Raw genomic sequence first — 13,376 nt, 5'->3', positions numbered from 1 at the left:
TTCACAGGCAGGCACTACCACATCCAGCTTCCATTCCATACACACAGATGTTTCACCCACGCTGGCCAGGCATAACAATCCTCCTAATCTTAGCCTCTCATATAGTTTGGATGAGAGATACATACAGTTCTCAGCTATGGGTTGAAAAGGAATAGTTAAAATTTTCTCTGACCAAGCCGGTCTTCAACTTTAATCCTCCCATTCTCAGATTCCCAAGAACCTTGTGATTATATTTAATATTTATAACTTTTCAAAGGGGACTAGTGGCTATTATATTAGTACAAATGAAAATAACTACATAAAGTAGTTTGCAAGGTTATCTTTGTACAGTCTTCTTTCTATAATATTGAATATAAAATAACATGCTCTAAAAAACCACTTAGTGACACAGTTTTCACACTACAGTAACAGTGGGATGAGAGACTGTATCATTTAAATTTTAATACGTTTGAAAGTACATGCAAATCACCAGCTAGCTGCAGCTATATAATGTTTTAGAAATCTGACTAATTTCAGAAAAATATCAAGGTTTCTATCTAATGTTTTGTTTAAATACAGGATTACTGGATTCCACAGTTAACCACTTAAAACACATTTACTAGGCAGGGAAGGGGGTATGGCAGTCTTAGAGGGCTTGCCAAACATTCATGAGGCCCTGGGTTTGATTCCCAGCACTGAATAAAGAAAAGAAAGACATCACTTTTAGGAGTTAATTCTAAGTTGTGCCTTTTTAAGCTATGACTAACCATGACAACAGAAACTGAAATTCAGAGCACTGTGTAATTGTTGAAAACATAAGATGAAAGATATTTTCTCTTAAAGGAAAATCTAAATAATAACAAATCAACCCATTAAGTCCAATCACTCCACTTCTATACTGTGACTGGTAACCGGGAGCTTTGTGAAACTATGACTACTTACACTGCCCTCACTATCCCGGCGCCAGAACAAAGCCTCAGGCCTTAAAGTGAAACCTTTCCAGTTTACACCTACCAAAGGAATGAACAAGACGGACTTACTTGAAAGCAAGCTACTCCGAAAGAAATTCCAGCTACAACTCCCATTTCCGATTCTATAATCGTCATCACTTTTATAAAACAGCCCTGGTGGGAGCGGAAAACATACAACACAAGCAATCAGTGGTTTTCTTTACAGTAATAAATACTTTGATCATACACCTTCACAAAAAGATGAGTTTTAGCATTTGATTGTTATTTACTGAAATCTACCCTTTTTCTTTTTTATTTATTTATTTATATTGTGAAAATACCGTACAGAGGGGTTACCATTACGTGGGCAAGATAACGAGTACATTTCTTATCAAGCATTGTTGCCTCCTCCTTTGTTTCCCCTTCCCATCCCTTCCCATAACCCACCCCTTCCATCCCCCCCCCCGTCCCTCCCCCCCAATGAAATCTATCCTTTTTCATAGGTTCTCAATCCCCAGTCTTTCCACCTTTTGGAGCATGCATTTGAATGTGCTACTTGCTAGTTGTGTGAAATCAAGTTCTACTTATTCTGCCTACTTCAGATTATGTGAGTAAAATTAACGTGAGTAAAAATTAAATAAAGACAACTTTATATTCAGTCAAGTCCTCAAAGGTTATCAAATAGAGAATCCTAAAAGTCTCCTTACTTCATGGTTTACTTGATTTGCATCCTTTAGTGGAGAACAGTCTTCAATTCTACAGCAACTCTTGGGAAATCCTATTTCTGTGTAATAATCACTATCTTTCCAATCCCTATAGTTGGTGACACCGCAGCAATGTAACTGAAAAAGCCAACAAAAGCATTTAGAGTTCAAAATACAACTTTATAGCCAAACATTTAATCTAACATAATCACCTATTGCAAACTGTGCTCAAAAGAATAATGCATTCAATGAGGAGATATGAAATATGACAGCTTTGGAATGACCTTACATTTCCTGTTATAGTTAGCATTAACGGTATTTGTCTATGATGCAAGTAGGGAGGGAAGAGAACAGGAACACATGAGGATGCAAATATGTCAGTATCATCACATACTTCTTTCCTGTATATGGGGACAACATCTAGTAGTCTAGCTCTCTCTTTCCTCTGAGGTCAATAGGGAGATACTGCCTCTGACCACTTACCGTGTTTTGGATCTTGTCTACTGCTTCACTTCTATAGTCTCCTGTCAAGTTGTAAGACTTCAAAGCTTTCTCATAATTGCTTTTAAAGCTGTTCTTAATCTATAACAAAGAAGTACAATGTCAGTAAACAAATGTTCTACAAAGTTCCTTTGGGTTTTAGATTAAAGAAATTCTTCAATGTGAACCTGGTTATATCTCTGATAATTAACTTCCATGGTCCAATCTTGACTTTTAAGGGATATACTTAGTTGAGGAAACTAAAACATTGTAATTTAATGTAACAACTAGTATACTTTCAAAGTACTATAGACCATTTACCCAAGTGTCAGCTTTGTACTGCATATTTCACCCCTCACCTTCCAAATCTTTCTCCACTTTGTACATATTTGGTGCCTATGAAATTAAGATCTAAAACCCTACGTTTGGACATTACACTAATAATTCATAAAACACAGTAAAAGCATTCACTACTCACTGAATAACTTCATAACCACCACAGATTTACTTGATTTCAGTATGATTTTAACATATCAACATTAAGCTATCAATGGTTTACATTAAGGATATGGTTTTTTCGACATGTCTAGCTTTAAGAAGGTATGAATTTTGTGTTACAAACTTTTTACTCTATTAGTGAAGTTATAAATTGTACTATTCCAGTTGAATATGTACTTTCACGCAAAGTGATCAGTGGAAACGTATGGCTATGTTTAAATTTTCCTCTAGTGATTACAAATTTGGTCTACAAATTTGTAAATTTTTCGTTTCTATTAAAAGTGGCACATCATGGGGCTGGGAAGGTGGCTCAGTGGTAGAGTGCTTGCCTTGCACGCATGAGGCCCTGGGTTCGATTCCTCAGCACCACATAAGCAGAAAAAGCTGAAAGTGGTGCTGTGGCTCAAGTGGTAGAGCACTAGCCTTGAGCTGAAGAGCTGAGGGACAGTGCCCAGGCCCAGAGTTCAGGCACCATGACTGGCAAAAAAAATAAAAAAAGTGGCACATCATTTTTATTAGAAAGTCACTATTGTCCCATACAGATCAAAAACTAAGCTTTAAATGCTGTTAAGTGATTTATATAACTATTGAAAGTCTAACTGTTACTCAATCTATTTTTATTTGAGAGGATAAGTTGTAACATATTAAGCTCCATAACAAGGCTTACCTCATGTCTGAAAACAAATCCTACTATGGCAGCAACTAACTCCACCAAAAATATGAGAGTCAGAAACATAGCATACTGTGGGGGGAAAAGAAAGTCCAAGTCAGCACAAATAAAATCTAGCACAGCTGCAAACGGAGCCAAAGGGGAGATAAGGTTCTGCTTGATCAGTTCAGCATATTTTTCTCGAAAAGGGCATGGAAAACAATTCAAAAATATCTACTTTGAAAATAGGATCTGGCAGCTAAGTTTTCATACGGGACAAGAAAAATTCTAAAGGGCTACAGCCAGTTGCAAGAAACAAAGCCTACAATACAGGAGACTTTCTTAAGAAATCCAAGAATATTCTAAGATAAGCAAGGACTCACCAGTTTCAGCATCCATGCAGAAGCACGGCAGGTAGCAAAACAACCGAAGGTCCCCAAAAGTATGATAACAGTGCCAGTGCCAATAAGCACGAAGGGGACATTGGTGGCTTTCTCATTTAAGAGGGAAAAATAATTTTCCAGGCTCACCTTGCCCCAAATACCAACGGCAAGGAGGATAACGCCAGTGATCTACGTGAGAAATCAAGAAAATAGAAATAGTTAGGCAACTGTACAAATACACTAGCATCTTCAAGTCACACACCAGGAAGTATTTAAAATTAAACGGACAAAAGGATTAATCTTGCAGTCTGTTTTCTACGGGGCTGTGGCTAAGACAAGGCAGATAGAATAGAAGGATGGGAGAGGGTAGGAGGAGGCTCAGTACACAAACCTGGGGTGAGTACAACGCTTATCAAAATTCTTTAAATCTGTTTTATTGTGTAAACACAGGCCTTTATCTTATTTGCTTGAGGGATCAAACTTCTCAAATATTTACTCCTTCTCAAGGAAAAGAAATCTTCCAGGAGGAAAACATTGTTTCCCAGTTCCAGACTTCCCCCATCCCCCACCCTCAATTAAGGATGAACACTGGCTACAAAGGAATAGTACACAAAAGCCAACCCAAGGATAGATTCGCGGGAGTGGAGCCATACCATTCTTACCTGGGAAACACTCCCCTCTTAGGAAGCAGTGAAAAGAAAGACACTATTATGCAAGTGAGCTCTCAAAGGAGACAAGCAAGCCTCGGTGCTCCAATGGGTCAGGAACGAACAACCTTGTGTGTTCGGGACCTTAACTCCATTTCCAGGCAAAAAAACTCAAATGCCTGGGCCATCTGGGCTCCCCAGTTCAACCTATACGCTACCACTGTCCGCACTCGGACCCCAGTTCGATGCCTGACTTCCAGGCTTAGACACCAGATACGCTAGGGCTGGGGTCCGAGGAGTGCCTCCACCCCAATCCCAGCCCCCTCCGGATCCGAGTTCCCTCCGCTCGCGGTCACACCCACCACCTAATCCCAGGATTCCCAGCCATCTCAGTCTCTCACCCAAAAGATGAAAGTGTAGATCAAGAGGACGCTCTTAAAGCAAGTAATGACTGGTTTAGTCTGAAGTCTCCTAGACGGGGACGCCATGACTAGCTGGAGACCCTGCACCACACAACTCAGCGATCGAACACCGCCACCAACACACGAATTCCCCGAGTTTTCCCGGAAACTGCCGAGAATTTACGAGTGTCTGCAACTGAGAAGAGCCGGAAACACAGTACGATTTTCTAGAGGGTAAAAGGCCTGCTGGCTGCCGGAAAGTGGCGGCAATTTCCGAGCGCCCCCTACCGAAGGCAACTGAAAACTAAATATAAAGTTCTAGTTTCGTACATTTCATATTTCCATTTAAGTGAAGTTGTCTTCTCTTTTTCTCCTGATCTTTCCTAACCCTAACTCCTTCTAGTGCTTAAAACTTTTTTATTTTATTTTATTTTATTTTATTTTATTTGTGAACATATTGTACAGAGGGGTTACAATTACATAGGCAGGATTAAAACTTGTATCATGTTGTTTCTGTCACTAAACACTGCATTGCACTGAGATTCTGCCTCCAGGGCCTCTGATATCCTAGAAGGAAGGGGAAAAAATGTGGGGAAAAAACTGCTTTCACTGTATTTGATGTTGGTATAATTTGTGGAGGGGAAGGGAGAAAACAAATTGTTTAAATAGGGATACAGGTGGACCCATTGCAACAATGAGGTGTACAAGTCGTTATGTCGAAAATGAACTTTACAGCTTTGGGGGGGGAGTAGGAGGGGATGGGAAGGTTGGGAAGGGGAAACAAAGAAGGAGGCAACAATGCTTGATAAGAAATGTACTCAAATGGCGCTGTAGCTCAAGTGGAAGAGCGCTTGCCTTGAGCTGAAGAGGTGAGGGACAGCGCCCAGGCCCAGAGTTCAAGCCCCACGACCGACCTAAAAAATAAAAATAAAAAAGAAATTCCAATGGCTGGGAAGGTGGCTCAGTGGTAGAGCGCTTGCCTTGCATGCCTGAGGCCCTGAGTTCGATTCCTCAGCACCACATAAGCAAAAAGAAAAAGCCGGAAGTGGTGCTGTGGCTCAAATGGTAGAGTGCTAGCCTTGAGCTGAAAAGCTGAGGGACAGCGCCCAAGCCCAGAGTTCAGGTCCCACGACCGGACCCCCCCCCCAAAAAAAGAAATGTACTCATTATCTTGCCCATGTAATTGTATCCCCTCTGTACAGTATTTTCACAATAAAATAAATAAATAAAAAGAATGCATTCACCACAAAAGACAAACAAAAGCAAGTAAATGGAATAAAAGAGAGAACCAATAAAAAAAATTAGAAATGTGCTAAGAACATGTTTCCAAGGAGAAGCAAATTGGATTTGCAAAGGAAATGCTGAAATGAAAACGGAAATTTGCCTGAGTGGCGGAATTAGGCTGATTTTTTCTCACTTGTTTTGCGCTTTTCCATATTTGAACATTGTTTTTTTTAATGGGATTAGGAGAACGGAAAAGAATGGATGGAAGGAAATAATTACTTGTTAAAAAGAATTCCAAAGCTAGATATTTAAGATAATTATGAATTTTAGAATTTCAGGATTTTGCAAAACTCCACTATCCTTCTCTCTTCCTCCCTAAGTAATTGGAAAGATAGAGAAATATAAATTCACCCAATACACGTAAACACATAAAAATGGAGGGCTCCACAGAGAATGCCTACTAAAGGTGATACTATCTTAGATACTAAAAATAAAAGATACTGTATATTCTAGTCAGCTGATTTTTCTATACTAAGAATTATCTGAGAAGTTATCTAAAGTCACAACGCCAATAAAAAAAAAAGCCAATACTAAAGATTCTCATGCTCCAGGTGCCTCCTCTATTATACAAGCTACCTCTCCTTAAAGAAATTCTTCCAATTATTCAGAACTTCCTAGAACTTGACACTATGTTTTGTTCCTACCACATTAAACTACCTACAGGATGAGAATCAATTACCAGACTATCTGTTTTCCCAGGTCCAGAGGCAGTCATGAGTCAACCTTAATGGTTGTAATTTAAAAATAGACACACTTCCCATTCTCAACATTGGTAAGACAAGAATTGAGGTTCTTTTTGTTTTGGCCTGACTTCAGAAATGATTAAATGTAAAGAAAGAAAACTCTCCAGAGAGCCAAAAAGTCTAGAAATTTTGGATCATGCAAGTCAGGAGAGCATAGGAGGATATTTAAAGTTAGCTCAGTCTTTAAAATGGGGATAAATCTGCATTTCATAATAGACATAAGGAGAATAAGAATAAGAAATTAGCTTATAGTCCTCCTCTATTTCATGATTTGTGGCACTTTTTATCCATAAAGAATGACCCAATGATCCATTCAAATTGCCCAAAATGTATGTAAATAGGTCATTTACTTCTCATGAGAATCTCAGGGTAGAAATTTCTTTTTCTCAGGTTCAACACATACTTATAAAATGATTTAAATACAACTGAATTAATGAAGTAGTATAGGCATCTGGTTTCCCTTTTTTATTTAGGGACATTACATTCAGTCCCTAGAATTTATTTTTCTAGAAATGGAAAGGAATAATCAGAGAGGAAACAATAGAGACTCTTGTTGGGCATGAAACCTCAAATGTAAGTTGTGACAGGCCTTCCTGTTTCATATATATATGTATATATACAAACACACATATATATCCTTATATGGAAAAATTGTTCCCCATAGGAAATCTGAACATGAATAGTCTAGATTTTTGCGTTCCATTATCCACACAGTGAGAACTAGCATTAAAGTTTTATAATTGAACATTATACATAGTTTTTAAGGTGACAAAGCAAAATACAGAATTTTGCTTTCTTGAATCATATATGTAGGTTCTTTCAGTATTTTGTGAACAAAATGTGTATTAAGGTCTGGATGTCTCTTCTGAAGGGTAAATGCTTTGGGACAAACTTGAGTGTCACACAAGTGCATGCCATGTCTATAGAACAAGGTTAGATGGCAGAATCAGTTCTCTATCTAATCCATCTCATCATTGTTAACACAGCTTACCATCACAAGAAGCCATTACTATCTTGTTGTTGCAAAAAATCCTGTTTTTGTGACATTGGTGTAAAAGCACAAACTTTTCTGCTTGAATCTTTGCTTTAAACATATACCACAGAACCAGCAAACAGGAAAATTCCATTGATAGGATCACACAGAGTTTCCCTGTGCTTTGAATATTGACCTAGGATTAGTTCCTATAACATCCTGCCAGACGTCTAAGGTCTAAGGAAGTAACTATTAAAGAATGAATTATTGTGTTGCCAGGCTTTCTACTCAGTTTTTACCCTCAAGTGAGAAAGTCCTAACACATAAATACATGGAAAGAATGCATATGATTTAAGCTCATATACATTATATCGTTCATTAAACACCTTAAGACAGTCATCAATCAGAAAACATAACAGACATACAAATTTTAAAATACTGCAAATACAATTTATACAACAGCTACAAGAGGGAGGCTGGGCAGAGGGGGAACTCTCAGCATATGCAAAATGGGAAAAAGCTAAATGATCCTATCTAAAGGGCCCATTAAAAAGTATCAAGGAGAGCCGGGCACTGGTGGCTCACGCCTGTAATCCTAGCTACTCAGGAGGCTGAGATCTGAGGATCGCGGTTCAAAGCCAGCCCGGGCAGGAGAGACCGTGAGACTCCTATCTCCAATAAACCACCAGAAAACCGGAAGTGGCGCTGTAGCTCAAGTGGTAGAGCGCTCGCCTTGAGCTGAAGAGCTGAGGGACAGCGCCCAGGCCCAGAGTTCAAGCCCCACGACCGACCAAAAAAAAAAAAAGTATCAAGGAAAATAGTCCTTGTCTAACTCAGAAAATTTTCTCTGAAGCTTCATCTGTACCTTATCCTGGAAGGGATTTTCATTGTGAGCCTTAGAGCAATAAAATATTTGTGTGGCTGAAGCAAAAAAAAAAAAAAAAAGCTAATGCAAAAGCCACATTTTATTTCCAAGAATGTGTTGACTTTTCTCCTCTCCCTTCCTCTCCACTCACAACACTGCTTTGTTTGAACAACAGTCAGTGCCAAATTAAACCGAAGTCTGACAGGGAAATTAATATTCCTATGGCCACAACAGTTTACATGCACCACTGCCTCCCGCCCTGCTACACCCGCTTACCCCTGCCATGCCACTGTTGCTAAGTTCTTGTTATAAGGTCACAACTAAGACTATCCTCAAGTTACAATGAAGGTTTATGGGTTAAGTAAGTTAAGTAACTTACTTAGGACTAAGTCCAGCCTACTTCTGATGCCTTCATCGGAAACAAGGCCCATTCTAAGAAGAAATATGGTGCAAACAGTTATCTTGTCTTGAAATACCCTGAGCAACGATTGCTGTTGCTCAGACCCTAACATCCTCTCCTGCCATGCTACCAAACCCAGAAATCCAATCTAGTTGATATCTAGGCCTGGTTCTGGGTACAAATCTAAGCCAAAAGAACATCAAATCCCATGTCTGATAATTTAACAAATGTTTCCTTAGACCACAAGATTATTTTCTTCTTTTTTTGCCAGTCCTAAACTTGAACTCAGGGCCTGTATGTTGTCTCAGCTTTATCACTCGAGGCTAACACCTTACCACTTGACCCACAGCTCTACTTCTGGCTTCTTGGTGGTTAATTGGAGATAAGAGTCTCACAGACTTTTCTGCCTAGCCTGGCTTCAAACCACAATAATCAGATCTCAGCCTCCTGAAAGTAGCTAGGATTACATGTGTGAGTCACTTGCACCTGGCTATAAATTTATTCTTTAAAGTACTAAGAATGACTAATCATTAGCACTGGCTGAATACAAATCACTCTTAGGGTTTATGGGGTCAGGGGCTTAGCACAAGTACTGGCCTAGTAGCAATCTGTTGCTAAGCACCTATTATGGGATCATAACCACTACTGCCCTCATTTTATGGATGAAGGTTTAAAAATTGACTTACTAAGTAGGAAGCCTAACTTATTCCTGTTTCCTTCATCAGAAACAGGATACTTCTTGTTATGAAATATGGCTGCTGTTGTGCAAATAGTTAGGTTGACTTGGAATAACCCCAGCAAAGATTGATATTGCTCAGATATTTAGTAAAAACAAAAAAAAGAGGGGCTCTCCACATTAGCCCCACTCATGGCTGTTTATGTTGAATTTACTTTTACTTTTATTTTGATAGTTCAGTCAACTAGAAAGTAAACCTGCCTGTTTCCAGAATCAAGGTGAAGAGTTCAAACATTGTGCTTTTGTGTCCTAATCTGCCCCTGTACAGAGTACAAAAGAAATATATTGGACAACAAAAATGTAGAGAAATACTTTCCTTAAAGTACTTACCCTGTTTTAGAATAAATATTTAATAGATACCCATGTCCTGGTCATATTAACTTCCTGTAACCTTCAAAGTTAGGTTGAAATGGTTTTTGGCAGACACCACCCAACAGAAAGGAAATAAAAGCTCACATTTCCTCAGAACTACTCTAACAGAATCCCTTTTCCTATTTCTGATAACTCTTCCAACACAATTCCAATCTATTTCTCACTGTTCAATGTAACTATTCAACTCAACACCAGGTAGATATGATTATTCCCACCCCACCTCCTTCTCTTCCATCAGTGCTCCTAGACTGACCATATCCTTACATGAATTCAGTACCTACTTTGCCTTTCTACTTACCTATTCTACATCTATTCAGAAACTACTGAAGAGCTAATGAGACAGGGTCCCTACACCTGCTTATTTTAAATTCCCTTGAGCACCCTAACACATAATGCTCAATTGATGCCCTCATTGGTGCTCAACCAATCCCTGTGTAGCTCACTGCTCATGAAGGCCATAGCTAGTCTGTAGGAGGTAACAGCATAGTATTACCCTGAAAGAATAAACAAAAGTTCAATTTCTAACCCATACCAGCACTGGACAGTCATAAACAAGGAAATTAAATGAATCTGCAACATAATCCCATGTAACTTTCTTATTGTGTATCTCAGAAACCAGTAAGACAAGCCAGGTGCTGGTAACTCACACCTGTAATCCTAGCTACTCAGGAGGCTGAGATCTGAGGATAACAGTTCAAAGCCAGCCCAGGCAGGAAAGTCCGTGAGATTCTTTTTTTTTTTTTTTAATTTTATTTTATTTTATTTGAGAACATACAGTATAGAGGGGCTACAATTACATGGGCAGGATAATGCATACATTTCTTACCAAGCATTGCAGCCTCCTCCTTTGTTTACCCTTCACCTCCCTTCCCAGCCTCCCCCCTCCCCCCACCCAATTATACCCCCCTCCCCCCCCACACCGACATTGTAAAGCTGGTTTTGACATGACATTTTGTACTTCTCATTGTTGCAACAGGTCCACCTGAATCCTTAAACGACTTGTTTGTCCCCATGTCCTCCACATGTTATACTGACATCAAATATAGTGAAAGCGGGGGTTACACTGTGGGGGAGGGACATACAAAGCAACAAAGAAATAATCTTATAAATGCGTTAGAAACACATGCATGAAAGAAACGAAAACATTAAAATACATATTTAAGGGTTCATTTTCCTAACATCACATTATATGACCTTTTCTGCTTGACTCATACCTATACTAGATATTGCAAATAAGGGAAACCATGGAACCTATGCTTCTTTGGGCCTGGCTTACTTCACTTAAACCACCAGAAAACCAGAAGTGACACTGTGGCTCAAGTGGTAGAGCACTTGCCTTGAGCTGAAGAGCTGAGGGCCCAGGGAAAGAAAGAAAGAAAGAAAGAAAGAAAGAAAGAAAGAAAGAAAGAAAGAAAGAAAGAAAGAAAGAAAGAAAGAAAGAAAGAAAGAAAGAAAGAAAGAAAGAAAGAAAGAAGAAAGGAAGGAAGGAAGGAAGGAAGGAAGGAAGGAAGGAAGGAAGAAAGGAAGGAAGAAAGGAAAGGAAAGGAGAGAGAGAGAGGAGAGAGAGAGAAAAGGAAGGAAGGAAGGAAGGAAGGAAGGAAGGCAAGAAGGAAAGAAAGAAAGCAAGAAAGCAAGCAAGAAAGAAAAGAAACCAGTAAGACATCAACAATTTCACTCAAACTACATTTCCCTTATATTCACATAATAAATTTAGCATTTTAATTTTTTAATCATTTTCATGGTTGCTTGTTACTTGCCATATTGGTTCTTTTCATTTTTCTTTGGATAAATACCTATTATAAATTAAAAAGGACCTCTGTCATTTCATATTGAGTACATCTGATAGTTCATAATTCATTAGTTAGTCTTATCAATTTTGATATTAGTTTCTAATACATATACCTTTTTTCTCCCTATTATTTTATTTCTCCCTATGAAATTTTGTTCTGTATCTTGTGTTTCTTTTTATTAATTTTTTTTTGGGGGGTCTGGTCCTGGGGCCTGAACTCTGGGCCTGAGAGCTGTCCCTCAGCTCTTCAGCTCAAGGCTAGCACTCTACCACATGAGCCACAGCGCCACTTCCAGCTTTTGTCTTTTTTGCTTATGTGATGCATGCAAGGCAAGCGCTCTACCACTGAGCCACCTTCCCAGCCCTGTTTCTTTTTATTTTAATTTCATTGTCAAGGTGATATACAGAGGTATTACAGTTACATAAGTGTGGTGAGTATATATCTTGTCTAACTTGTTACCCCTCCCTCATATTTCTTCCTCTTTTCTCCCCCAATCCCTTCCCAAGTTGTACAGATCATTTCTACCATATTGCCTTATGAGTCTGTATCTTGTTTTTTTACTTACTTTTTTCATCCTGTCCTTTAGGATTCTTCCTGAACCCTTTCCACTTCTGATCTTGACTTCCTTAAAACTCATAATATACAGTTGTTGATTAAAAAAATATGGGGCTAGGAAGGTAGCTCAATGGTACAGCGCTTGCCTTGCATGCCTGAGGCCCTGGGTTCGATTCCTCAACACCACATAAGCAAAAAGAAAAAAGCCGGAAGTGGTGCTGTGGCTGAAGTGGTAGAACGCTAGCTTTGAGCTGAAGAGCTGAAGGACAGCGCCCAGGCTCAGAGTTCAGGTCCCACGACCGGACCCAAAAAAAAAAAAAAAAAAAAGAAAGAAAGACTTTCTGAGTGGTATTAAGATTCATAACCCCCGCTGTGTGCCCGTGGCTCATGCCTATAATCCTAGATACTCAGGAGGATGAGATCTGATGACCACAGTTTGAATCCAGCCCAGGATGAAAAGTCACTGTGAGACTCATCTCCAATTAACCACCAAAAATCAGAAGTAGTGCTAAGGCTCAAAGTGGTAGAGCTCTAGCTTTGAGCAAAAGAGCTCAGGGACAGTGCCCAGGCTCTGAATTCAGGCCCCATGACCAACAAAAATAAAAGATTCACAGCCCCATTTTTGTTTTCTCAGAAGATCCTTTCTAGGCTACCTCTGTTTACCTTTGCTGAGATCCCAGCTAGATACTTTCCATATTTAACATTTTTCATAAGACATATTGACTACTTAAGAGGCTTAACTTGTTTGGTCAAACATCAGGAAAAGGAAATGATACAAACAAGGGTTTACTTTAACTCAGACCTCCTTTCTGGTACCCCATCCTCCATCACTAAGCCTCCCAAGACAATGACTACCCATCTCCCATGGCTTTCAAAATGGGAATTTTAGCTCCACACCATAGGAATATGATTGTTTTCACAATAAATAAGGTCTGTTAAGTCTTTCCTGCCCATCTCCAGCTTCACA

General features: G+C 39.2%; 1 protein-coding gene across 4 annotated transcripts in view; it reads right to left on the bottom strand.

Moving 5' to 3' along the window:
• The window catches only part of Tspan6 (tetraspanin 6), a 128,647-nt gene extending 123,743 nt beyond the window's left edge, over window positions 1-4,904 (bottom strand). For 3 of the 4 annotated variants that reach the window (XM_070040090.1, XM_070040091.1, XM_070040089.1), the window contains exons 1-6: window positions 4,692-4,904; window positions 3,644-3,832; window positions 3,279-3,353; window positions 2,117-2,215; window positions 1,637-1,771; window positions 1,020-1,103 (exon numbers count right to left, since the gene is read on the bottom strand). In XM_070040090.1, coding sequence (XP_069896191.1) covers window positions 1,020-1,103; window positions 1,637-1,771; window positions 2,117-2,215; window positions 3,279-3,353; window positions 3,644-3,832; window positions 4,692-4,778 — 669 coding nt within the window. In that variant the 5' untranslated portion in view covers window positions 4,779-4,904. The remainder of the gene's footprint in view (window positions 1-1,019; window positions 1,104-1,636; window positions 1,772-2,116; window positions 2,216-3,278; window positions 3,354-3,643; window positions 3,833-4,691) is intronic. The other variant, XM_070040092.1, reaches the window with a different exon arrangement.
• Between the last annotated feature and the right edge of the window lie 8,472 nt (window positions 4,905-13,376).

The sequence above is a fragment of the Dipodomys merriami genome, unplaced genomic scaffold (genome assembly GCF_024711535.1).
Source record: "Dipodomys merriami isolate MVZ:Mamm:240054 unplaced genomic scaffold, mDipMer1.0.p SCAF_3, whole genome shotgun sequence".
NCBI lineage: Eukaryota > Metazoa > Chordata > Mammalia > Rodentia > Heteromyidae > Dipodomys > Dipodomys merriami.
Note: the sequence above shows the minus strand (reverse complement) of the source record. Positions and strands in the feature narration are given on the sequence as shown.